General features: G+C 53.0%; 9 protein-coding genes across 9 annotated transcripts; 3 read left to right on the top strand and 6 right to left on the bottom strand.

Moving 5' to 3' along the window:
• Positions 1-99: 99 nt before the first annotated feature.
• LMH87_010498 (uncharacterized protein) lies at positions 100-1,756 on the bottom strand (the record flags this gene model as incomplete). The annotated part of the gene is made up of 6 exons (XM_056197666.1): positions 100-315; positions 371-620; positions 675-842; positions 898-1,040; positions 1,098-1,556; positions 1,610-1,756. 6 exons carry the CDS (start codon positions 1,754-1,756, stop codon positions 100-102), a joined length of 1,383 nt encoding a protein of 460 aa, XP_056054692.1.
• Positions 1,757-2,449: 693 nt separating this feature from the next.
• On the top strand, positions 2,450-4,133 carry LMH87_010497 (uncharacterized protein; the record flags this gene model as incomplete). The annotated part of the gene is made up of 6 exons (XM_056197665.1): positions 2,450-2,630; positions 2,716-2,854; positions 2,959-3,206; positions 3,279-3,553; positions 3,678-4,028; positions 4,101-4,133. The coding sequence occupies 6 exons, from the start codon at positions 2,450-2,452 to the stop codon at positions 4,131-4,133; spliced, it is 1,227 nt and encodes a 408-aa protein (XP_056054691.1).
• A 492-nt stretch (positions 4,134-4,625) lies between these two features.
• LMH87_010496 (uncharacterized protein) lies at positions 4,626-6,665 on the bottom strand (the record flags this gene model as incomplete). The annotated part of the gene is made up of 3 exons (XM_056197664.1): positions 4,626-6,118; positions 6,192-6,264; positions 6,582-6,665. The coding sequence occupies 3 exons, from the start codon at positions 6,663-6,665 to the stop codon at positions 4,626-4,628; spliced, it is 1,650 nt and encodes a 549-aa protein (XP_056054690.1).
• A 777-nt stretch (positions 6,666-7,442) lies between these two features.
• Positions 7,443-8,598, bottom strand: LMH87_010495 (uncharacterized protein; the record flags this gene model as incomplete). The annotated part of the gene is made up of 2 exons (XM_056197663.1): positions 7,443-7,978; positions 8,043-8,598. The coding sequence occupies 2 exons, from the start codon at positions 8,596-8,598 to the stop codon at positions 7,443-7,445; spliced, it is 1,092 nt and encodes a 363-aa protein (XP_056054689.1).
• A 2,645-nt stretch (positions 8,599-11,243) lies between these two features.
• On the bottom strand, positions 11,244-13,372 carry LMH87_010494 (uncharacterized protein; the record flags this gene model as incomplete). Its single annotated transcript, XM_056197662.1, has 2 exons — positions 11,244-12,879; positions 12,954-13,372. The coding sequence occupies 2 exons, from the start codon at positions 13,370-13,372 to the stop codon at positions 11,244-11,246; spliced, it is 2,055 nt and encodes a 684-aa protein (XP_056054688.1).
• A 1,831-nt stretch (positions 13,373-15,203) lies between these two features.
• Positions 15,204-17,241, top strand: LMH87_010493 (uncharacterized protein; the record flags this gene model as incomplete). Its single annotated transcript, XM_056197661.1, has 3 exons — positions 15,204-15,300; positions 15,374-15,590; positions 15,636-17,241. The coding sequence occupies 3 exons, from the start codon at positions 15,204-15,206 to the stop codon at positions 17,239-17,241; spliced, it is 1,920 nt and encodes a 639-aa protein (XP_056054687.1).
• A 114-nt stretch (positions 17,242-17,355) lies between these two features.
• Positions 17,356-17,850, bottom strand: LMH87_010492 (uncharacterized protein; the record flags this gene model as incomplete). Its single annotated transcript, XM_056197659.1, has 1 exon — positions 17,356-17,850. One exon carries the CDS (start codon positions 17,848-17,850, stop codon positions 17,356-17,358), a length of 495 nt encoding a protein of 164 aa, XP_056054686.1.
• Positions 17,851-19,836: 1,986 nt separating this feature from the next.
• Positions 19,837-21,633, top strand: LMH87_010491 (uncharacterized protein; the record flags this gene model as incomplete). Its single annotated transcript, XM_056197658.1, has 1 exon — positions 19,837-21,633. The coding sequence occupies one exon, from the start codon at positions 19,837-19,839 to the stop codon at positions 21,631-21,633; it is 1,797 nt and encodes a 598-aa protein (XP_056054685.1).
• A 186-nt stretch (positions 21,634-21,819) lies between these two features.
• On the bottom strand, positions 21,820-23,503 carry LMH87_010490 (uncharacterized protein; the record flags this gene model as incomplete). The annotated part of the gene is made up of 7 exons (XM_056197657.1): positions 21,820-22,028; positions 22,112-22,191; positions 22,286-22,382; positions 22,440-22,757; positions 22,825-23,015; positions 23,076-23,230; positions 23,294-23,503. 7 exons carry the CDS (start codon positions 23,501-23,503, stop codon positions 21,820-21,822), a joined length of 1,260 nt encoding a protein of 419 aa, XP_056054684.1.
• Positions 23,504-25,648: the final 2,145 nt, after the last annotated feature.

The following is a 25,648-nucleotide window of genomic DNA, read 5'->3' as shown; positions in this document are numbered from 1 at the left end:
CTTGACTGAGTAGTCGAAATCCAGGACTCGATTGTCTTTCATAAGTTATCCACCACGTGCTAGCATCTGTATAGTCTTTTCTGTATGATCTGAACTCCGTCATGATAGGATTTCAATTTCATCCTGCTTCCGCACCCGGCTTGTCAAGCTGACAAGCATATCAGATTGTTTCCAAAACCAAGCTGCGTGAAGGTTCCACTCGGGGCTTGGAGCCTTCCATTCAATTTGGAAGTGACGGAAGATCTGCGGTACGAACTTACCCATCTCCATCAGGGAAATATTTTTGCCGATGCAAGTTCTAGTTCCATGACCAAACTAATCCGGTAATATTAGCTTCCAGGAGGAACTATTCGAGTGGTTCTGTACTTACAGCAAGGAAACTGCGGTTCATGGTCTTCAACTGCTCTTGATTTGCTTCGATCCATCTCTCAGGCCGAAAATGCTCCGCGTCCTCACCGAAAACCTCTTTATTCAAGTGGATTACGGGAGCTGAGATGCTCACGTTGATCCCAGGAGGTAGTGAGTATCCACATATCTCCGCGCCTTCGGCAGGGGTGTAACGCTCCAATGGAAATCCAACGGCAGGGTGCATCCGCATGGCTTCTTTCAAGACCGCTTGCCTGTGGGCTCTATTAGACAATGCTCAACAGTTTAGTTATGGTGGTTACCCTTACAGGTATGGCAGCTCCAAGGACTCGTTGTAGGTCACAAACTCGGAGAGCTTGCCTTTGGCGTCAGCGGTGTCGATTTCACTGACCAGCTTTGTCGACACGCGACTATCCCTGATAACGTAGTAGAACACAGCGCGCAGAGATATGCCAGTGGTGTCGCTTCCTGCAAGACTAGATGAATCAGTATGATGGAACTTGAATTGAAACATTGACTTGAATAACATACAGGTTATTGGATAGATGATTCATCATATCTCGGCTCGATATTTTCCCGGAGTTTAGTTGTTTTGCTCGTAATTGCGACAGAAAATCTGTCCTCGTGGGGTCCTTGCTTTCACAGTCATATTGTACCAGTTCGCTCTCTGTGATCTATTGGCATCCTTATTAGCTCTTGGTTAGGCATTCTGGTCGACATTTTATGCGCACCTCAAGAAACCTCTCCATAGTATCTGGCCATAAGTGCATGGATTTGATCCATTGGAGGGTTGACAAGACGTCGAAAAGTGCAACGAGCCACTCCGACTGACCGATCACCTTCACGTATTCCAACCCATTATTGATCTTCTGAATCATCGAATCAACATCTCGTCTCTCTTCTAGAAATCCAAATCGACGTTGGAAAGTAATACTACCTATGACGTCGAACGCATACCACTGTAGCCATTGAGCGAAGTCGATGACTTGGCCGTCCGGATCCAGCATAGAATCCATGAAGATTTTGGTACACTCGTCTGCGTAAGTCTCAAAATTGCGCATGTTCGTCATGGAGAACACCTGCGCGACCTGTGTCTTCAAAGCTTTGTGCGTTTGCGGGTCTCGTTCCGTGAAGAGGCTGTCCATTCGAGAGCCTTCATAGATTGGGGCCATAGTCATATAAAATGGGGTCTGGGCGTGTGATCAGCATCACTGAGAGTGCTAAAAAAAAGTGTCTTTGCTACCTTCTTGAATTTAGATCCTATTCCATAAATGACAGGAATCATGTCAGGATCCGAGACCGACACATGCTTTGGTCCGGTACGCACGATGTGGCCGTACTGACTGTGCAGTCTCCTGTATTCCATCGGTGCATGTCCTTGACGCACCATGAGGATGCGGTACAGGGTCGAAAACTTCGCTAGCCGAGGGCCAGGAATTTTCCGTAGGTCAGAGAAGTATGCTTGGTGAGCAACGTGTACAATACTCGCGCATAGAAGACCGGTCGCAAGCCAGATTAGCCATCCTTCCGGGCAGATTTGCAGCATCATGGAATGTTTCACAAAATAATGAGGAACTGAAGATAATGAATCGTAGTCTCGCAGATAGTGGTCTCCTTAGCGTTCAAGTACTAGGGGCTATTTATTCTACAGAGCTTTGTCCGAAAAGTGGCCTAAGCATGGCTATCTGTAGCAATGACTTGGATTTGTGTGCCCCGGAAGCAGATGACTAAAACACATGGATTCCTCAACAGCATTGCTCCGTTCATGTCCATACAATGTTGAATTCCGCGGAACTGGAATAGCTCAGCGCACGGGACAGCTTCAGTGAGACATCCCGTAGTTTAACTCTTCGGCATATCATTTTGTCGGAGATACTCCGATGGAGATGCTCCGATGGAACTGCTAGCCTACTCTGCGTTTCTCCTTTGGGCTACTCAGTCGAGCTACAGGCAACCGAAAGCGGGACCATCTGGAGAGATGATTTCCATGTCGCTGACATTTTGCTTTCTCCAACGCAATATTCTCTGCTTCTCTTTGCTACTGGTAAAACGGCCAAGGCTAACGCAGCCTCAGCAGCTCACCATGACTTTGAAGAACTGTCACGCTAGTACGCCGCTAAAGCTTCCGTGCGGTTTAATGCTGAAAAATCGCCTCGTCAAGACCGCTATGTCTGAAAGTATGGCGATTAACTTTCAACCAACTCAGCAGCACTCGAAAATGTACAGCAAGTGGGCTTCAGGAGGCTGGGCAATGCTAATCACCGGTAAGATCGAGGCTCATCACAACGCTGCCAATATACGGCTCCAGTATTGTCTGTGAAGGCTAAGTTTCGTCCGGGCTACGGATAGGGAACATTATGGTCGATGTTAATCATCTCGGATCCATGAGGGATGTTGCTGTCTCTGGAGCCGAAACGAGCATAATCCGAAACTGGGGAGTCTGGGGGGAAGCAGCTCAGACTTACGACTGCTGTGTCATTGCTCAACTGTGGGTAAAGCCTTGCAACGACAGAAGCGAGTCCAAGTTGCAGCCTTTTTCCCCCCGGGGCCGCAACTAAGTCGTGATTGCTAACTTTTATTCTTTCGCTCTAGAAACCATCCTGGTCGACAGTCGCCGATTGGAGCTGGGAATAGGCGACTCTTCTCCAAAACACTTGCCCCTAGCGCTATTGCAATGAATCTCGGAAATAGTTGCCTTGCTGGCCTAGCTGGTGCTGTGGTATTTGGTACACCGAAAGAAATGACCCAACAAGACATTGAAGCGGTCATTTCCCAATTTGCCAATGCGGCAAGGCTGGCATCATTGGCTGGGCTGCAGGGTGTCGAGATCCACATGGGACGTAAGCAAATTCTCTGTGATCGATCTGACACGATAATGGATTCGATTGAAGATTGCTAATGAGCCGGCGCAGATGGCTTTCTGCTCTCCCAATTTGCCTCACAGGCAAGTAATACCCGCCAGGATGTGTTCGGTGGCTCAGCAACCCAACGTGTGGAGCTGACTTTGCGAATCATCCGCGCCGTCAGAGATCTTGTTCCCAGATCATTCTGTGTTGGCGTGAAGATGAACGCGGCGGATTATATGGAGAGCGATGCTGCCGTCGATATGTTGGAACAGGTGCGAGTTCTCCAGAAGGAGCAAGTTGACTACCTGAACCTTAGTGGCGGATCCTTTGAAAACCCACAAGTAAGTGCACATTAGTTCGCATTGCTCGTCAATTGCGCTGTGCTCTCAGGCTTGTTTTCTAGAGCGTGTCAATTCAAGCCCGGTGACTTATTTCTAGCCCCGACACTGACCGCAACCGGTACAGATGATGAGCAACGACCAGTCCCTGGCAGGGCGACCCATGAAGACAGCACGCACTCAGGCTCGTGAGGGCTTCTTTATAGAAGCAAGCAAGCGAATTCGCGCAGAATTTCCCGACTTGGTAATTATTCTGACGGGCGGATTTCGCAGCCGACCTGGCATCCAGGCTGCATTGGAAAGTGGAGCTTGTGATCTTGTAGGCATTGGCAGACCGGCTATCAAATATCCTCACCTACCCAAAGATATCGTCTTTAATAGTCATCTGCCAGATGACGAAGCCCGGTTTGACATTGACCTGGTAAACCGGACATGGCTAGCATCGTATATTCCACCCGTTGGCGCAGGAGTAGAAACTGTGAGTACTCAAATCTCGCCAGCCGAGCACTAGTGAGTGATTGGCACACTTTCGCTAACCTGAGTTGGGCAGAAATACTGGGCAACCAAAATGAGAAACATTTAGCGGTGTTCGAAATGCTCTTGTGTGGTTGCATACTGGGAGGGTCTGGAACGATTTATTGTATGGCGGTTTGGAGAGGTGAAGTCAGTCTATCTAGACCATTCATTGCAAAGAGAGATAATTAAAGAATCCAAATGCTGCTTTTCTATAATATTTTCAATGTGACAACAGCTTCTCAGAACGCGTTATGTTGTAGTTGGTTGTGGCTAGGGAGAGGCATTTGAAGACGTTATGTAGTAGGTTTTAGTTATGCAAATAGATAGGCTCGATCCTTCTACTTTAATAAATCCTATATAGCTAGATAACGCTTTGTATAATGATAACGCAGGCATCTAACTCAAAGTGCTGGAGGAAAGGCTATCTACGGTGTCCATTACAAGCTGTCCACAAAACAGTAGGAAAGCACCAATCAGGAATTAGATTCTGTTAATTTCTTTCATACAAAAGTCTTGCATATAGAATTATCAAGAAGTCTAGCAACTTCAAAGGGGTTCTTTAACTCAGCTGTCGCTTCAAGGCTGCCAAACATAAGTCCAGTTCCAATCTATCTTGAGCGCCGGCAAAGAGAAAAAAGTCAGGGCGTATTATGACAAACTTTGTAGAAGAGCCAATGCGATCCAGGTATATGCGATGATTCTCCCCCCCTACGCTCTCTTCCGTCCATGGCGAGTATGTGTGGCGCGTGGCCTCATTTTGAGGCAAAGGGCCTGAGCTTGCCGCATCCACATAATAAACGCGAATAGACTGTAGAGACAAAATATCTTCCCAGACCTCTGCACCTTGGATGGCGTTTATCGCCTCTTTGTATGGCCCTTCCCCATCAGAGACGTTTTGAATGACAAGAAGCGTAAACGTGCTGCGCGACTCGCGTAGAATCGTGTCTGAAAGCAGAACTGAGCTCTTAGTGTCTCCTCGTAGGGGGATTTGGGCAAGACGGCTCCCTCCATTCTTGCCCTTCATGAAGAAACCACCAGACGCTCTAGTGAAACCTTTGCGCTCCTGATGAGCTTGGGGATTGACTGCTCGAGGCAGTAGTCTCCTGCGCTCAAGCAGCATGAAAAGATTTAGAAGAAGATAAACCCATACCGAGAGCCTGTCGTTGCACAGTCGCCCCATGAGCATAGAAAAGAATGCAGCATCCTGAACGCTGTATTGCCTCTCCGACGCCCAAGAGTCTAGCAACGCATTGACACCGGCTATCAGCTTGGGGCCACCAGTCTCGCGGTCTGTGAGGAGAAACAGTCGCCACCCCAGTTGATGAGCATCTCGCAGGCCGCTGGCTATGCCTTGACCTGCGAAGGGAGGAAACACATGCGCGGCATCACCAATGAGAATTGTCCGCTTATCGTACCATCTGTTCACGACTTTGTGCGTGAAGCGGAATGGCTCACAGCGAAGAACTGTTATACAATCTCGTGGAAATTGTACAGATGACTGAAACTTGCGTCCATCCTCGTCGCATTCCCGAGTGATCATGGGCGAGAGGTGTTCCCACAGAAGTTGTTGAACATCTCTGGTTTCGTGCGCAGATGCCTGCCGAAATTCGTGACGCCAAAGCCTCTCGCTATGCGGACCGAATCTTCCAGATGCAGTGGGTTTACCGGGTGGGCTGCAAAAATGCCATCCCTCAGGCCAGAACAGGTCATATACTTGCTGTGGTGTATATCCAAGCTCCCAAAGCGACAACTCGGGATGAGTCTCTGGGGTAGGCAGTGAAATTTTGAGGTTCGCCGCAACCCATGTTCCATTATAACGGTAACATCCTTCTTCCTGTCTGATTCCGGCACAGGGCTCCAGGAAAGACTTTCTCACAATGCCGGTCTTGCCATCGGCGCCGACAAGCCACTGTCCGCGAATAACGCCAGTCCGACAGTTATCGTCTCGGTACTCTACGGATGGGGGCTCTTCCGTTGGCCTCCCAACCACAGTACATCCTGTCCTGAGCGAACACCAAGGGGACTGGACCACTGCATCCCGTAGCACTCGTTCTGCGACTCGATTAGCTTCAGGCACGATTACGAAGCAGCATAACGCTGCGCAGAGCTGCACATTGAGTTTTACCGAGAACTGGTTGGATTTGCAAAAGGCCCTCTGGAACAGCTTGCCCGAGTATGTTGTCGGTGCCGACGTTTATCTGAAAATATGGTGGTCGGGCGAAGGAGGACTCATGAAAGCATACCTTCTTTGACTCTGCGGTGTGCAATGAGTTCCATCAGTCGATCATGCAAAAGAATGGTAGAAATGGTGTTCTTGGCATACCATGTCCAATTTCTTCCAACTTGTTGCCTAATCCCAAAGCATACAGAATTCTAACTGCATCGCCAGTGAGGTAGACCCCTCGGGGATCTGTAGTAATGCACAGCTGTTTTTCTAGAATCACTGACTAGATGTTTTATTAGATAAATCAAAAGTGAGATCAGCTTTAGAGCAGGGGTCACCGTGTCTACATACACGAACGTGGTATTGTGCCAGTGTGAGGGCCAATACCAGCCCAGAAGGGCCAGCGCCAACAATGATGACTTGGGTTGATTCCATCTGCGAGTGTTTGATACTGGGAGGGAAGTTCGAGTGCCTCCGTTGTGTCAATTGGTCCTTTATTAATAGCCTGGGCAAGTGACCTAAGAAAGCCGGTTCATTACTTACGGCTTTGTTTGGAGAGGAGTTGGGTTGTGCATCACACCAAATAGTTCCGATGGTTTTACCGACGCTAGAGTCACTGCGCCGAAACGCCGCGCATTTACCTGGAATTGCCCCGGCGATTGATGCTGCAGGAATTTGACAAGGCAGAGCAATCCTCTGCTCAATTTAGCCATTGTCTGTCGGCGAAGGAAGTCCAAGTGGTCAAATCATTGATCCAACGACGTCACTGAATCGACTAGGCCTGAATCTGACTGCCGCCAGTAGTGATGCTCCGATAGGCTAGCTTAACTGTCACAGTCGGTGGTGGTTAGTGAGCGGTCCTCTAGTAGCGAATATACTTTGCCATACAGGGATAACCCAGCTATACAGAAGCACATAGACAACGGTAGAAGCTGCCCTACATCGTGCCCTCAGCCGAGAGTAGTTCAGCCAGGCGGGTTCTGTCGGCGAGGCATGGCTTAAATCTTCGGAAGGTCACTTGGTTGCTACAGTTGAAACGAAAAGGCTATGCAATGTACCCAAGTTTGTTTGGCCAAGGTTGGGACTTTGACTCAAAGGCCGCGCAACATTAGATTGCCGAAGTGGTTGCCAAATAGATTCCTATGTGTATATTTAAGCCACCATGCTTGCAACGACCACAAAATTACTCTCGCACCATAGAGTACATATTAACTAAACACCCTTGCCCGCAAAGTCCTTTGGGACTTCCGGTCCCCAAACAGAGAAAGGGCCAACAACATCTCGTTTCGTTGGTACATGCGCGTTGACCAGATCGCCGTCCGCGTAGTGCTCGATTTTAAACCCACTTGGATCAGCCCAGTAGTCAAAAATCTGACTACCCAAGACATGGCGGCCCACACCCCAAACACTCTTCCAGCCTTTTTTCGCAAGCCAGTCGTGCCCAAGAAGCTGCGTGTCGAAATCGGCAATTTCGTAAGATGTATGATGCACAAAGGTCTTTCTCACATGCGGCTCCGCTCTCTGCATAAAGAAACAGTGGTGATCAGAGAACTCCTCACCAAGATCTAGATGCATAAAAGTCAACACGTCCATGTTTGAAAAGTCCCAGTGATATAAAACATCCGACGGCACGAAATTAAAATTCTCCGTGTACCAGGCAAGCTCGTTGTCAAAATCCGGCACGACGTAGCCAAAGTGTCCTAATTTATGCACAAGCGCTGGTCCTGGGGTGAACCTTTGGAACCGACCTGAAGTCCTTTATTAGCATGTACTGCCTAGCGGGTAGAATAGCATTTCAACCGCGAAACAAACCTTGCCGTGGTTTATTGAAGGGCTTGTTAAAGTCACCCTGGTATACATGAGTGGCTGTTGGCTCTTCCTTGCCTGTTTCCCGTTCTGTCTGCCCATGAACAACATGAAAAAATGTGGAGTCTGGGCGTTTGAACGTAACCATACTGCCGCCGCCGGGAGCATCCTCAAGGGACTTCAGTTCCGCGCCGGGAAGCGCCGCTGCTTTGTCAAATTCGTCGCGGGACGAGGCAACGAAGGCGGCACCTAGGAATCTGGGGTGCCCGTCTGCGCTTTTGGACGCGACGTAGACGTAAGGATCTATGCCGTATCCTCTAAAGTAGACCTTGTCGGCGTCACTCTGTGACTCAATGAAGCCGAAGTCTTTTGCAAAGGCTTTGAACACAGTCAAGTCCGGGTGCTCAAAGTATACATGACTTATTCGACGAAGTTGTACCTTTTGCGGATGGTTTGCTATGGGAGGGATGAGCATGTCGGGCATGATGGTCTCGCGAATTGACCTCGGTAACCAGGAAATAACTGTGAAGAGATAGTGCAGCGCAGCTGGCATTATGAACATGCTGCTTGAATGTCTGCGTGGAAGACGTTGTACGACTTGTCGCATATTAGGATCCTGGCATGCCCTATTTAAGCAGCGACAATCCGCCGGAATTATGGTGGGCACAAGGTATCATTAGTGCTACTGTTCCCGAGTGCCCCCGTGCTTAGTGCTTGGCGGGGGACAGAGGGCACGTTTGCTACAAGCACCGCGGTCTGACTTGCGCCAAGGCACTGGCTGTCGTATCATCTGCGCAATTTCTCCGACACAGGGATCCGTAGCCCAATTGTCGCCTCGATGATCAATTGACGATACTCGTTCGTCTTTTCTTCAATGGCATGCAATTCCACGGACGCTTCATTCTGTCGGTGAATTGAAGCCGTTCTAGTGAGCGGGGTTCGTCAGTTCGCAACAATTCAACTAGGTTTGTCTCGGAGGATCCACCTTGAAGCCGCGACTGGGCTGTTGCTTCGGCGCCAGACGGCCGCCGGCTTCGTCGTAACCAGATTATCTGCACATGCTTGCCTCTCAGAGTCTGCCACCTCGGACAGTTCTCAGACCATACATTGCAGCTCCGGCCCGCTTGCGACAGGTTCCTCCAGCGGAATCGTCATACTGGTCTGGCGCCGGCGTTGCGAGATGCAGATCGTGACAGTGTGGGGTATACTATAGATTAATCCGAAGATTTCTGTCGAATGTCCTTACGAGGGCAGATGATCTAGACTTGTAGCCGGAGTCTACCATTCGCTTGCCGTTTCTCTAATGGTGCTGGTTATTTTGCATTGTCCAACACTGAAACGGAAATTATTTACTCTATATTCTATTGAGGTGACGCATCTGTAGGCTGGAAATTATGGAAAAACTGGTCGTGAAATGATTACGCAGCATGACTATGGCTTGTAAGCCCTTGCGGTGATATAGTGCAGATATGTAATGCCACATTATAAACTTTGAAGGAATTTTCGCATACTAAGAGCGGCAGATGAGTATCAACGTAGCTAGTTTTTGTTATACTACGACCAGCAACTATTATTGGTAGGTCATTCTTCTCTACAACTAATGGGCCGTGTGTACTTCACAAGAATGTGCTCGGTTGTATATCTTATCGATGTCGACAAGATCCCTCGGCCGTGCCATCCAGATTACTTTCCAACTGCAGGTAGTAGTTGGTGGGGCTCCAGTTTGGTCTATCAACGTTACGTGCAGCGGAGAGACTACTAGAGCGAGATGGTCCGACTTTGCTGAATTGAAGGCTACTAAGTTGGCCATCAGTAATGTCTACTGTTGAACTTCTTTTGGCTGATTGAAACTAAAAAGGTGCGACGACGTCTGACAAAGACATCTCATGTGCAACAGTCTCTACAACCGCTTCATCAATATCTCTTCGACGTTTTCATCTCTATCCTTATGCCGCATACTACGGAACGCCACAGCAATCTCCGATCGGGCAGACGGGAAGCCCTAGAACTAGCATTAAAGATTGCTCGATACGAAATTTGGGATCCAGCCAACCAAGCAGAGGCGGAGAAAATCGTTGAACAGCAAGGCACATTGATTGCAGAGGCCATATTTGGCAAAGAGGGCTATCATATTTCTGATGAAGACTTTCCCTTCTTCAACTACACTTTTATTTCGCTTAGGGCTAAATATGCAAAAATCCCGTCAAAGCTCAGCATGTTACAAGACGCAGTTGCTTACTATTGGGACACACGTTATACGGATAAGGCTTCATTTTAGCTATTCCACTCCTACATCATGGCCGAAAATCTCCAATTCGACGCCAAGTCTTCTTGAGTGTCGCTGAATGCCACTTCTGCCGACTACGAGCATGCGCTTTTCCTCGGGTGAGATTACTTGGGAAGCCCACGAACATCTATAGTACAGGAAGAGAGGGCCGCTAAGGGCTATGTTCGTATGATGCGGCGCACTGCCTCGCAGCGGAGGACGTCGAGCATATATAGGCGAGGCGACAGAAAGGAGACGCAGGCAGGCTTAGATGGCATCCTAGGCGACCCTAGCATAGATAGCCGGGCGGATAGAGGCGATACACTTAACTTGAGTAATGGCGGCTTAGCTTTAATGGACTTAGTTAGGACTGATAATTTTAATATATGTGATACTGTCAATCTAGTATTATAGGATAAAGACTAAGGCTTTATTAAAGAGGATGGTATAGTTGGCATAGATGAGGCAAATATTGCCCCTGAGCGGTTTCGCTGGTGGGCTTCTTGTCTCTAAAGGATGCACTAGATAGCTATTCACTCCTTGTAGATCGCGGCGTTGTAGAGTTCTTCTAGTGTCTCTAAATGGAATAAAGAGTTGCTTCAAGGTAAGTGCAGACTATCTCTAAGCGGAAGCATCTTCTAAGCTGCCTCGGCCAGGTGTAAGCTTGAAAATCAAGGTTCCGTCAAGATCGTGCCTTGCAGCGATGGTGCATCCCACACTAGAGGGATTGTCTTGAATGGCGCGTGGCCAGCCTTATTGCGTTTTCTGGATGGGGAAATCATGTCCTCGTTTTTTTTAGATTTATTCAATTGTTATAAGCTAGGGTAAGATTACGGCAGAAGTAGGAAACATTCTGCTCGAAAACTTGTCATAAAGTCGTCTATCACTTCATTACAAGATACTATACATAGTACACCGCTCCCTATGAGAATCCAAGTAGCTTACTGTCCCGCGAGCGTCGACACCGCTTCGTACGCTGGCGGCGGGCTCGCTGCCCGCGGCGCATTTCTGCCCATGCTAATTTCAACCTGCACCGACAACCCCCTTCCTCTACTCTGCTGCCCTCCCGATGAGGAAGCACCACTATTCACCGGCGGCGCCGTAATCGACTCGTAAATCTGCGGCTGCTCCACGACCACCTTGGCAAACTCGAGCATCGTCTCATCCAACCTGGCACCGTAACTACGCAGCAGCCGAATCATGTCCGCGTCCCGTCTGACCACAGCCTGCACCAGCGGCGACAGCATCACCATGCCTTTACTGCCGCCGCTCTGCTTCCCGTCGCACCCCTCGTTGGGATTGGCGCCGTGCTTGAGGAGGTGACCTGCCTCGACGCCCTTGCCGGTGCGCACGGCGTACAGCAGCGCCGTCTCGCCCGTCTTGCTGTTCATGGTGCACCGGTTGGCTTCGGCACCGTGCTGCAGCAGCATGGCGACAATGTCCGGCAGGCCGCCGGGCTGCTCGAGCGCATACCGCAGCGCGGGCGTGCCGCTGTCCTTGCACGTGGCCTTGGCGCCGCGCTGCAGCAGCCGCCGCACAAGCTCCGTCTTGTCGCGGACGTGCAGCTGCTTGTCGCGGATGGCCGTGATGACGAGCGGCTGGCCCGACATGGTGCTGCGGTCGCCGCGCGCACCCCGGCTCAGCAGCAGATACGCGATGGGCAGGTTACGGTCGGTGACGGCGTCGACCAGCACGTGGCAGCCGCTGCTGCCGCGCGAATCGGCGTCGGCGCCGGCATCGAGAAGCACGCGCACCATTTCAATGTTCTTGGTGGAGCCGAGGAGCGAGCCGCCGCTCGAGTCGCAGACGCCGCGCGCTTTGGCGCCGTGCGCGATGAGCAGTTCGACCATGGGTACGCTGTCGCGGCGGACGGCGGCGACAATGGCTGTCCGGCCAGACGAGTTTGTCGATTCCACGTCGCAGCCGTGCTCGAGGAGCAGACGCGCGCCGTCGACGCTGCCCGCCTCGACCACGTCGTAAAAGTACGGCGTGCTGTATGGGGACGTCTGCAGCGGGTCGCAGCCATGGTCGAGGAACATCTGCGCCATGCCCATCTGGCCCGCGGCAGCGGCCTGGAACAGCGGCGGCAGCTTGGCCGAGCTGAGGGCGCCTTCGAGATCTGCGCCGCCTTCGACCAGCACGGCCGCGACGGCAACCTGGTTGGCTTGGATGGCGACGTGCATCGGCGTGTCGCGGTTCTCGTTCTTGCCGTCAATGTTGGCGCCCTGCTCGAGGAGGCCTTTCACAAGCCGGGTGTCACCGCGGGCGCACGCCTCGCACAGCGCGCAGACAAGCGGATCCGGCTTCGGCAGGACCGACGACATCATGGCTTTAAGAGAAGAGACAAAAGAGCCGAAGCCGCCGCGCTCTGCGTCATCGGCATAGGCGTCTGGTCGCTGCGACGAACTGGCCGGTGCTGTGTAAACGAGGGGAGACGTGCCATCTGGCCCTGACGCTCGTATCGTGATAATGGTATTGGGCGACTGTGTAGCTTTTTGTGCAGCTTGTGTCGCTACTTCTGTAAGATGTTGCCAGTCTGTGGTATCTAGGCGCTTGTCTTGATGCTCTCTATCTGGTCTGGCTCATGCGTGTCATCATTAGCAACCACACAATCCCAGGCAGCAGCAATAAGAAAAAGAGAAGTCACATACAGCGCTACGATCTGGGTATAATATTGGAAAAGGTCACTGTATGCCAGCACCACACGCTGTTGTCTGTGGACGTAGCTCACGTATACGCTGGCGAGGCTGCTCGGATTCAGGCGCATAAGCTGCTTAACCAGCCCCGCGATTGTTGTCTCGCTCGCAGTCAGCGCTTCTTTAAGCTTCTTCTGCAAGCGCTCGGCGACCGCAGACGAGGCGCTGAGTGCCTGCCCAAGCTTCTCGACATCACGGCTGGCCTTTTCGAGGAGGTCGGCGAGGGTCACGAGATCGCTCAGCGGCGGTTGGCTGTCGCTGACATGGCCGGCGGCGGCGCACTGCAGGCTCCGAATCTCCCCAGCGCCCGAGACGGCGCGCTGTGAGATGGAGGATGTGACGGATGTAAGTGAGGCGACTGAGAAGCTGTCCATTTCCTAGCAATTGGCTGCAGCGGCACTCAGCAGGTGGGCAGATGGAAAGAGAAAGGGCCGGGTTTCCTCGAGCTCGCACAAACTAGCAGACACCTTTCTTGATATAGATGGCTTGCAGATGTGTGGAGTTCGTTGGTGGTACTTGGAGACAGCCTTACGGTAGGCTGAACACCTTTTGCGTAGCGGTGCCACTTGATTACGCGGACGGGCGCAACACTTGCGTGGCTTCTGCACGGAGCTGGCAAGGGATGCCCAGTTAGCGTATAGGATGACGGAGCCCTACATTAGACGGCCGGGGATGCCGCGATACGGCCGCTCGCTTCTGGTGATAGTCGTTCGAAATGCTGAAGGCAGCCAGTTCCCGTCACAGTGAGGAAGTGGATGCTGTCAAAAAACCTGCTCCGCGTGCCTCTTCGTGTCCGCCCTATGAGGCTGCAACAATGCACGCTCGCATCGCAGAACAATCTGAGCAACAGAATACAAAAATGCAACAAAAAAACAAAAATAAGACTGCACAAACATGCAAAAAGAATGCCGCAGCGAGGACTCGAACCTCGGTTTCCAGTGGTTTGCGCAAGAAATGTCCTCCACAAACTAGTGTCCTGACCCCTAGACGACTGTGGCTAAACAAAGGTGCTGTACAACCTCTCACTGAAGGTGAAATTTGTTACAGCATGGAAAAAAAGACAGTGCCGCAGCGAGGACTCGAACCTCGGTTTCCAGTGGTTCGCGGTGTTGTAAACTCCACAAACTAGTGTCCTGACCCCTAGACGACTGTGGCGTACTGGTCTGATTGTTGAGATGGACGAAGCTTAAAGCGTACTATGTAGGCTACAATAAAATTCCCCATTAAAACAAGCCAGTATGAAGAATATGATTGGCTGTCGACATAGCCTCAACCAATGATCGCCTTCGCTGTGGAACATTCTCTCACACTGGCTTCTGCACGGGCTCCTTATTTCACTTCTCAAAATGTTCTTGAGATTGTCGATTATAGTTCTGTAAAGTCTATAGAAACTCACTAGAGATTTGCAGACTACTCATATAAGTCATACATTAGCATACGCGAATTCAACGTCAGTGGTGATTGACGGTTGAGTTCAATCCATCCGAAATTAGCCACGACCGTACCAACCATCACACAAAACCGCAGGCACTTCGTAAAATGGTACAGCTTGTATGTACATAGCCAGCGCGATATTAAGCACTTGTGTGGTCACACATTGACCAATCTCACTCCATATCTCTGCAAACCTGAGTAAGAATCCGGTTAACTGCTACAAGTACATGGCCAATAGGGTAGGCTGCCAGCAAGCCACTGTGGTCCTCAGCGGAACAACACCGCGAAGCAGCGCACGGTATGGATGATGGCGGAAAATAACCCTGTTCATCTTTCTTTCATCATGCCTATTGAGATCATGCCCCTATTTTCTAAAAGGTTTTGATACACTTTAGCCAACTGCCCACTACGCGCGTGTGCGCGAGGCACTCTGCCCCGTGTTGGCTCACACGATCGAGCATACCGACACAGCCATCTCTATTACAGCTCCCACCTCCAAGAGAAGAGCGAGCTCTACCGATATTTTACGCATCCATCATACAATAAATCCGGATATCCCGGAATGCTGCCCATTGGCAAGACCACGCGGCACCATTCCGCAGTCTGGGGTACCATCGCTCCACCTGCCGAGGTTACCAGCACTAAATAAACGGCGGTCTCCGCCCCTCGTCAACAGGTATAAAGCACATGAATATTCACAAACGACGAGCATTTTGCGAGCGCAGCCTGAAAAACGATCCCCCTCTTGATTAATTTGGATCACTGCCCGCCATGGAACCCTCTGGAGCCGACAAGGGCTTTTTCCAGACGCCACCGACACTGCCGAATCAGTTCTACGACGATGATTCTCACAAGCGATGCTTTAAGCGTGTGTATTCCGGCTGACCCGTCTCGCCGTCCCCCGCGCAGCGATATCTGACAAGTGTTTTTTTCTTTCATAGTATTTCTCCCGAAAAGTGTAATCTCCCAGACGCAGGATGAAGTCGCAGCGCTGGGGCAAGACGTCATCTCCGACCAAGTCTTCACCTGGGTCTCGGATGCGTACCGCAACCTGCCGTATCTCAAGGGCTCAGGCCGATCGTCCTTTGGCCATCACACCGGCGAGCTCGTCACCGGAGAAGGATGGCGCGAGCTACAGAACATGGGAATCTCCAAAGGGTAGGAAGCTCGGTGCCGTACCACTACAGCGCTAACACGCCACAGCATTGTCGCGACAGGATACGACACGCCACATGGGCCCTTTTCACGCCCTCTGCAGTTCCTGCGCATGCATCTCTGGCAGCCGTCCTCTGCTGTTGTCACCTGCCCATCAGCCATGCAGGACGGCGCGGCGTGCCTTTTGCGCCGCCACCTGACCGAGCCGACTCTCTCGGCGAAGCTGACAGCCGATGAGCGCCGCGTGTATGAGGATGCCTATCGTCGACTGACGTCGCGCGACCCAAGTGTTGCCTGGACGTCTGGCCAGTGGATGACGGAGCGTACCGGCGGGAGCGACGTTTCCTTGACCGAGACGGTGGCCAGGCTCCCCGCCAACCCAGAGTTTGGCCTCGCTTCACAGCAGGGTGAGATCCCACTCGGCCCCTGGAGTATCAGCGGCTTCAAGTGGTTCTCGTCGGCGACGGATTCCAAAATGACTGTTCTGCTTGCGCGCACGTCTGCCGCCAGCGGACTGTCTGCGTTTATTGCGCCGATGCGTCGCCACAACCCGCACGCCACGACCATGGCCGGCCATGCCAACCCCCACGGCGAGAAGCTGAATGGCGTTCGCATCTCCCGCCTCAAACACAAGTTCGGCACGCAGTCCCTCCCTACCGCCGAGCTCGTCCTCGAAGATATGCGCGGATGGCTTGTTGGGGAGGAGGGCAAGGGCATCCATGAGATCAGCAACGTCTTGACCATCACCCGCGTCTACTCGGCCGTCTCTGCCGTGTCGTACGTCGGCCGCGCCATTGCCATTGCTAAAGCATTCGCCCGCGTCCGCGAAGTCGGGGCGGGAAGCCGCGCGCGCATGCGTCTGATCCACAGTCCTCTGCACATGCGCACCCTCGCCAAGATGACGGGCGAATACCGCGGCCTCATGATGCTCAGCTTCTACGCGGCGTACATCCTCGGCGTCTCTGAGTATCCGACCAACGACTTCGAGGATGTTTCTCCGGCACTCAAGGCCCTGACGCCAAGCGCCAAGCTGGCCTTGCCTCTCATCCGGGTTCTTAGTCAGATCACCAAGGCGTACGTGTGCAAGCCCTCTGTCTCGCTCGTATTCTCGTGCATGGAGGCGCTAGGTGGAGTCGGCTACATGGACAATGAAGAGCAAGAGTACCTCAACGTCTCGAGGATTTTCCGCGACATTTCTGTGCTGCCCATCTGGGAGGGCACGACAGATGTGCTCAGCACAGATACGATTCGCGCTCTCAAGCACCCCCAGGCAGGCCAGCACTGCATCGCGGCGCTGGATGATGTCATCGGGAAAGCAGCCGCCTTCTCTGGGAAATCGCCAAAGAGATGGAGTGCCGTGCAGGAATGGAAGGCGCTTCGTGCCAAGATTGTGAATACGCCGCAGGCAGACCTCATGGGCGAGGCCAGAGACCTGGTCTGGGCGCTGGGCGATATCCTCGTCTCGCTTCTCCTGTATGTTGATGCCGCAAGCGATGATGACGTTGCTGCACAAGAGATTTTCGTGCGCTTCGTCGAGCAAAAATATCATAGTGTCGAGAAGCAACCGAGGCAAGACACGGCTACTGAGTTGCGCAAGGATGCGCTTATAGTGTATGGCACTGAAGACGTGGGAGCGGCGCCCCCGAAACTATAACCTCGCCATGGTTGGAAAGCTACATGGTAAATTTGTAAAGTAAAAGGTACTATAAACTCGGGTATATACAACGTTATCTGATTATGTATGTAACAGTGCAGAGTAGTCTGTGCACTACTTGCACTGGCCGGCGCGGTCTTGAACCCGCAAAATTGTCATTTGGCAGCTGAGACCTCCCGGAGGGCTGGGGCCAAAGACTTGCTGCCGGCCGTTGACGTTGCAGATACTAAAAACCGCGTTGCCATAGTCTTTCAGGTAGGGGCCTTGGCCATCCGAGGCCACTTCCCATGTGTCGCCGCCCGGGGTGCCGTCGAGGCACTGGAACTCGTTGCCTGGTGAGGTCTGGATGCAGGCGTTGTTGTCGCGGTCGTAGAGGACCTTTGAATCGTAGTTCTGATTGATGCAGTACCAGCCCTGGGGGAGAATAGCGTCGTTCAGGAAGAGTTCGCCGGTCTGGGAATTTTGCCGAACATTTTGGCCGCTGATGACGTCTCGCAGGTGGAAGCAGCAAAAGTTCGGTGGGACGGGGTTGTCTTCTCGAACAGAGATGGCGGCGCAGAGGGCGGTGCCAGCAAAGCATAAGAGATTGAGTGAAAAATATAGCTTCATGGTGTTTGTGTTGTCTTTTGTGTATATGAACATGTATATTTCGACGCGTGTGAATCTTGGCAAAGGGTGGCAGGAGGTGACTTCTTATACTTGACTTACACTGGACAGGGCTGCTGATACACGGGCTGTTCCGCAGTACCAGGATTACAAAGTCACCGAAGAATTAAAGTTGCCGTCACACTGCATGTCTACGACAACACAAGGCCCTTGCACGTCCGGGGCAGGTGGTGCAACAATATGTTGCCTGCGACCGCTTGCACGACCCTAGCACAAGAAGAAAGGGGACCCTCACTCATAACTGACCAGTCACTGAGCAGAATAGACTGCGAGCTGGTTTGGCTTTTCCTCGTGTAGGAACAGATTGAAATTGTGGCCGATTATACTAACCTGGTTTGGCTGGTGGTGACATCCCTTTGGCAGTGCGAAGCCTACACCTAGGTCACTCTATCCACTCTTTAGATGTACCAGAAAGTACGGCTTTCTAGTGCAGATAATCCCTGTAGCGCGGTGTTGTGCTGTATTTGTGGAGTTGCCTGCTACTTTGACTTCGGTGTAGATCGCTGCATAGCCTAGGTACCTTCTTCGATACGTCTTCTCATTTGTTGACATCCTTGTAGAGTACATAAGTGTAGGCTTCGCACTGCCAAAGGGATGCAAGGCCAGCTGTCTGTGATATGGGGGGGCCTGTAGGTGACGAGGGCTCGGATGGGCACAACAGGCAAGATCTTCACGACAAGCCACTCATTCACCCCTGCAAGACAACGGTGGACGAATCCTATCAACATGTTTGCCTCTGCTGCAGCGGTCAAGACCTGCATGGAGGAGAGGCTTCTCGATATTGGAGCGCAAAAAGGCGGCCAAGTCTGCAGCCGTGGCCCGGATGCGTGCAGAATGAGGCAGCCTGAATGGCTCCGTCGTCATGGAATGGCGTTGAGGGATTGCGAACCCGTGAGCAGTTGCATATATTGCATCGGTCAAATAGGAAGAGAGAAAGGGTGTCCTGGGCGCTCGCGATGTGATGTGGCGTCGAGGGGAATCAGCCTGTTACAGGCCAGCGACAGGGGAGCTAGCGGGTGACCGCGGACGCTAATATAGCGGGCTTTAGCAGGCTTCTCCACTGTATCGCACACGGGGACGTGACTTCAGGGGATTTCGGGGCTCTGATCGCTGTAAAACACGCCAAAGGGCTGTGCGACCACAGTTCGAAGGCGCTGTGACGGTGCCTGGCCGAGTTCAGCGAAAGGGCCATCCGTCACGTGTGGCCATGCGCTGTGCTGCAAACGGCTCACCGAAGGCGGTTGGCGACAGATAAGCAAGTACTTTTGTCTGATTGAAGAGAATTTGTTTCTTCTCGTGAAGAGGAATGATGCGGGAATTATGGTCTCCAGTAATTCGCCCTGTCCTATTAAACGTACGCTGAATTCTAGCTGTAGCTCGCCAACACCGGCAGCCTGCTGTGACGTCGCCGACCCCACCATCCTCACCTTGGTCACCCCGCCATGCCAGCTGCCAACTGCTACTGGCTGTAGAGCTCCTCGTCGATCGCACGCCAAACAACACATTCACACAAGCTACTAACGTTAGCCATCCAACTGCCGAAAGCTCAGCTTTGCCTTGTGTTGAACGACCGAGCTCCGATTGAGCTTTTCGCGAATCTTTCGTCTAGAATCTCATACGACGCACCGAGTGTACTCGTTAGGTAGCTTTGGTGCACCCCGCAGCCCTGGGCCGCCGCGAGCCGCAGAGAACCTGCAGCCACCCTTCTCTGCAGCGCACACGCCTTGCCAACGCAGACACACTGCACCCTGCCGAAAGGGGATAGATAGTCGCATCCTTCTTTCATTGCATCCGGGCCTTTCGGAACCGGCCGAGACCCCAGGCCTGCCTCGCCCTGTCTGCACCGTCCCGCATCACGGTCGCACGCAGACGCCTCTCCGGTCACCGAATCATACACCGCTGTGACTGCTCGCAACCTGCCCGCCCACCATGGCCATGCCCAACGACGTGTGGGAGGAAATCTCCGAGGAGATTCCTTCCATGAGCGACCCGTTTCTGCAGCAGTACATGGCCGGCCGCGCCAACCTCATCGCCCAGGAAAAGACGAAGCGCGCCGACGCTGCGTTCCGCCAGTCCCTCTCGCCCATTGCCAAGCGGGCCTGCCGCGTCGTCGAGCGCATCCGAGCCGAGGAGCAGCAGACGACATGGGCCGCCTGCAACGACGACGACATCGACGGCAAGATGGCCAGCGAGACGCAGGCCACCGTCTTCCCCGGCATGATGTTCCCCATGGGCAAGGACCGCATGGAAAGCACCAAGCTGTGGCGCATCGTGCGCCAGATGCCCAAGGGATCCCTGCTGCACGCCCATCTCGAAGCCATGGTCGACTTTGACTACCTGATCCGCGAGCTCCTCAAGCTTCCCAACATCCACATCGCCAGCGACCAACCGCTGGCAAGCCCCGAGGCGCGCGAGCAGGGCGTCGTCACCTTTCGTTACCGGGCAAAGGAACGCGTCGAGGGCTCCGTCTGGAGCAGCAGCTACAAGACGAACAAGTTCCTACTCCTGACCAAGATGGCCGACGAGTTTCCCGATGGCGGCCGCGAGGGCTTCATCAAGTGGCTCGCCGGCCGCTGCATGCTGCACCCGCACGACGCGCATTACCACCACCACGGCATCGACGCCATCTGGGCAAAGTTTACCAACTGCTTCATCTCCTGCGCCACGATCCTGACCTACGAGCCCATGGTTCGGCTTTACCTGCGCGCGCTTATGCGCCAGCTGAAAGCCGACGGCGTGCTCTGGGCCGAGCTGCGCTTCGCGTGGCCCATCAACTACTGCCGCGACCGCCACGAGAAGCCCGAACAGGACTATATCCACCTCTTTGAAGTAATCGAGGACGAGATTGCGCGCTTCAAGGCGTCCCCTGACGGACAGGGCTTCTGGGGCCTCGGCATCATTTGGACGTCGCTGCGGTCGCTTGGCACGCGGCCCATCATCGAGGACATGGACCACTGCATCACGACCAAGCTCGCCTTTCCCAACCTCGTCCTCGGCTACGATGTTGTCGGCTACGAGAACCCCGGCCGTACGCTCCGCGACCTGCTCCCCGAGCTGTTCTGGTTTCGCAAGCAGTGCGCCCAGGAGGGCGTCTCGGTGCCCTTCTTCTTCCACGCCGGCGAGACGCTCGGCGACGGCGACGCCACCGACGAAAACCTCTTTGACGCTGTCCTCCTCGGCACGCGCCGCATCGGCCACGGCTACTCCCTCTACAAGCACCCGCTGCTCATCGACATGGTGAAAGAGAAGCGCATCCTCGTCGAGGCCTGCCCCATTTCCAACGAGGTTCTCCGTCTCTGCGCCTCGGTCGCCCAGCACCCGCTCCCCGCGCTGCTCGCCCGCGGCGTCGCCTGCTGTCTCTGCAACGACGACCCCGCCATGATGGGCCAGGGCACCGCCGGCATGTCCCACGACTTTTGGCAGGCCCTCCAGGGCTGGGCCAACCTCGGCCTCGCGGGCCTCGCCAGCCTCGCCGAGAACAGCGTCCGCTGGTCCGCGTTTGAGGATGAGGACAATGCCGCGTGGGTCGGCAACATCAAGGCCGCCAGCCTCGGCGACGGCGTCAAGGCGGAGCGCGTCAAGGAGTGGCAGATTCAGTGGGAGCAGTTTTGCCTCTGGGTTGTGTCCGAGTACGGCGAGGAGTACGACGACACACCGGAGCCTGAGCCCAGCACTGCTGCTGGTAAAGAGCCTGCTGATCCTGTCTCTGTGGCGGAGGAGGTATAGTGGTTCATACCAACGGTTTCTAATTTCCATCTATTTTTTTTTAGAGGAGTAGTGGTTGGTGCATTGGGCGGTGTTGATAAAACGGGGATGCCACTCTAGAAACATGCGATTCTTCCTTTTCGGGCAACGATTTACAGATAGATTCAATATCTCACTAAAACTGTAAAATCCCCGAAGCATACGCAATTAGTGAATTGGCGCCGCTTTGGCTGCTACCAGTGCCAGGTAGAGCCGTGTCTCGGCGCAAATGACCAGCTTTCCGTCTCCGACAAACTGAAAGTTGGCCGCGGGACCGTCTGTAAAGATTTTGCCGAGAAGCTTGCCCGACGGGTTCCAAACGTGGATTCCGTCTCCGCATCCTGCATACACGTTGCCCTTGCTGTCACAGTGAATACCTTGTCAATGTTAGCATTCTTCTTGTTTGGTTGGCTGCACACTGAGCTCATCTGGCGCTTTTGGTGGGCAATGGTGGACTTGCCATCGGGAACTCCGTTGTCGGCAAAGGCAAAGGTCATGCGGTTTTGAAATGTGCCGTCGTGTGCAACATCGAAGCGGTAGCTATTCCGACACGTGCGAGGAGAATATTAGTACAACTCTGTAGCCTTTTCGGGTACAGCACAAGATGTGCCAATACAAGCGTTTCTGTGCTTACATGGTCGCTGGACGAGCTGCGTCGTAGCCAAAGAAGCCGTGATTCGCTCCCGTGTCGGTTACGTATACAGATTTGCCATCAGGCGAGAACGTTATTCCTAGCAAAGTTAGCACATGGTTAAGGTTGTAAATAAAAAAGTAAAGAATCGACTTGCCATTAGCCTGGTCAAACCCATCAGCAGCCACTGTGACGGCCATTGTCTCTGGGTTGAGCTGATACACCTGGACTGGCAGAGCCGGTGGCGGCCGGAAGGCTTGGAAGTATCCATACAGAGGATCTGTAAAGTAAATGTGCGAGTTGCGGGGATTGATGCCAATGTCGTTTAAAGAGTTAAACTGCCGACCGTAAAAGTTGTTTACTAGAATAGTCGCATTGTACGGCGGTCGAGGATTCACGGAATAAAGTGCGGATGCCGTCATGTTTCCCATGCCCTCACCAGCAAAGAGTATGTTTCCTTTGTAGTTGGTGCCACCTGCAGCACCTGCTTTAGCACCCCCACCTCTTCCTTTCTTTTAGTATTAGACGTAGGGGGAGCGTACCATTGGGATTGACCACGGGAGGATCCGAGGTGACGGTTTCGACCTTGACGTGGCCAGTCTTGTTGCCGGAAGCAACCTGCAGCGCCTCCGCCACCGAGACCTTTTGGATAATGGCCGACTTGTTCAGCCCAGTCCCCGCATCCGGGGCTCCGGCGTTTTGCGCGAAGAAGACTTCATCAGTCGCGGGGATCCTGAAGCGCAGAAATGTTAACGACAGAGCTGAGCTTGGGATGACGCCACAGTCCTCTTACCAGACGACGGCTTCGTGGAACAAGGGGTCCTTTTCCGACTCTGCAATGACGGCCAGCTTCGGCTCGTGGCCAATGATCTCGAGGAACTCGGGGTCAAAGACAAGGAATGGGCGGTCCTTGAGCCCCTGCCGCGTGGTCCCAGGCGGCACCCAAACCTGACGGTCCGTCGAGATTAGCACAACGTGGTTGTATTTTCTGTCATTCAAGAACGAGCTTACAGTCGTGCCATTGTACTCGCTCGGGGGCGCAACCGATGGAATTGACGCGATTTGCGCGCTGTCAATTGCCTGAGCTTGGGCCGGCAATCTCAAGGTGCCCAGGGACTGGCTTGTGTTGCCGCCGGAAGCCTCGACCGCCGTGGCCGAGAAGAGGGCGGCCAATGATGCAAACGGCAGAAAGGTCGCATTTGTGAATTGTGAGGAGACCATGTTGTCTCAGTTTGCTGACCCAGACAACAAAAAAATTGTGTAGATGATCTTGTAGGGATTAGATGCCGGGCTTCTGTCTCTGGTGTTGTTGTGCCGCCAAAAGGTGCCCCGCAATCGGCAATTGAGTTGAAGGCTGGGATCGACAGGCCGGGAATCTAGGCCGAATAGCGCTAGGCTGGTCAAATAAGCTGTTGTTTGTCTATTAGATAGTCATGGTTGCTTATGGCATTTAAACGGGGGATGGAGGGTTATTTTTTTCTTTTCTGCTTTTTTAACCGGTTGCTGCCCTTGCTCCTGTGCTGTCTGACCATGGTTGGTTGATCAAGTGATGTGTGACAAATTCGCAGGTTGTCCGCCACGTTCCGTATGTTGCCCTCCTGAGGACTAATTTGCTCGCAAGAGTCTTTGAGAAGAACAAATCGACTGCTGTATATCTAAGCTGTGCACTTGCGGTCGAAAAGTCAAGAGAACGCTCGTGCTACCCCTGCAAGACAAGTAGCTGAAATGCAGGGTCCCCGCCCTGGTTTGTCAGTGCTGTAATCAGGCACAGGCGTGCAACACTCTAGCTTTGCCGTTATTAAAAAGCCAAATATTGGAACTCTGACTTGGCAGTAATCCGTGTCATTGCCATATCTATTTGGTATTATATATGGGTAATGACGGTAATTTAGCTTGCGTGGGTTATGCGACTTTGACACAGAGGCCTCGATTACTTGGTCGCTGGCGGACATTCGACTCGCAGCTGCTCATCATCCTAATTAAAACAACAAGCGCCGCCGATAGCATAAATAGCAGGAAATACATGCTTTTTAACCGGCTTGCATAACTTGCGTGCTCCGTTTCTGGCGCAGACCCACGGAAACCTTGACAGCAAGACCAGCTTACAGGTTAGACGAACCGTCTCAATGCGGCTCGGAGCCCATTTCCGTTCCCGCCCTGACAATGCAACTAACCAAGCACTACAAGGCTACGGGATATGGGAATCACGTCAGAAACGGGCAGTGGCCGAGATGCGAGAGGCAAGAAAGGCTGACAAGCCTGGTTTCTGGCGTGCGGCTGCGCTCAGCCCTACCCAGGCACACCCGGCGCAGGACAGACGGGCGTTTGGACGAGCATTTTCTTGAGGATAAGCAGGGAACGCCATCCCGCGAGCCCCGTACCAGTTGGAAAAGCTACCGCGGCCCCGTACAACGGGCTGTGTCTTTCTCTCCTTGCTGGTCTTTCGGCTCGTCGTGGCGCTGCGAAGGTTGATTTCGTCGTGTGGAAAAAAAAAAGCTCACGTCGCTCTCTTAACGACTGACCGGCCAATGCCGAGGCCCAAAGTGTCGAGTACAGCAAATCGGTGTAAGACGCACCCATGAGTGGCCGGAAAAGTTGATTCGCTACGGCGTCACCAAAGAAAAATGCTGCGTCTCATGCAAGGCAGTCACCAGTGGTCTACTCAAAACGTCAACGCTTCTCGAGACATGGAGGGCACCTAGAGAAGGGCAGAGACACGAACAGGGTACAGGGGTCAAATGCCGAACCCCCATCGACAACGAATGCCAGGATCGGGCCGTCTCCTTTTGGAGGGTCATAAAACGGGCACCTTTGTCAACGGTCTGGTCCACGTTGCCCCTGTACACTTTATGCATGATGATACACATGGAGGACGGGCGATCCGAGCGGAAACGGAGAGATTGTGAGAGCACAGAAAAACAAATTGTGGCATCGAGAGGCGGCGTTGCGGCGGCCTCAACCCTCCGCCCCCCATTGGAGGGCACGTCAAGCCATCTCGTTCAACTGGCACTTCTCTAATTAGTTAGCTGCCGCCCGTTTTTTTTTTTCTCTCTGACCCCATCCCATGTACTGCAGAAAACTGCAGGAGCTCGCATGGGACGATGCACGCCCGTCGGGAAAGATACAGGCAGTTGACTAGTTGGCCATCGAGGGAGGGGCCGATGGTGCTGGCCCGAGTTAGGTACCCCGCCGGGTCCTGTTTGTGATTTGGATTGTTTCTACTGGTAGGCCAATCTTGGGGGCACCTGCATCATGAGGAGATGTGCATGACACCACCCTCCGAGGCTTGGGCCTGCATGTCTTGGTGTGCGTGCGTTTCTGTGCGCAATGCATGTGTCTTTCTTTGCGATTTGTAGCAGGCCAAAG

Source organism: Akanthomyces muscarius, chromosome 5 (genome assembly GCF_028009165.1).
Source record: "Akanthomyces muscarius strain Ve6 chromosome 5, whole genome shotgun sequence".
Lineage (NCBI taxonomy): Eukaryota > Fungi > Ascomycota > Sordariomycetes > Hypocreales > Cordycipitaceae > Akanthomyces > Akanthomyces muscarius.
This window is presented reverse-complemented; position numbering and strand designations above follow the sequence as displayed.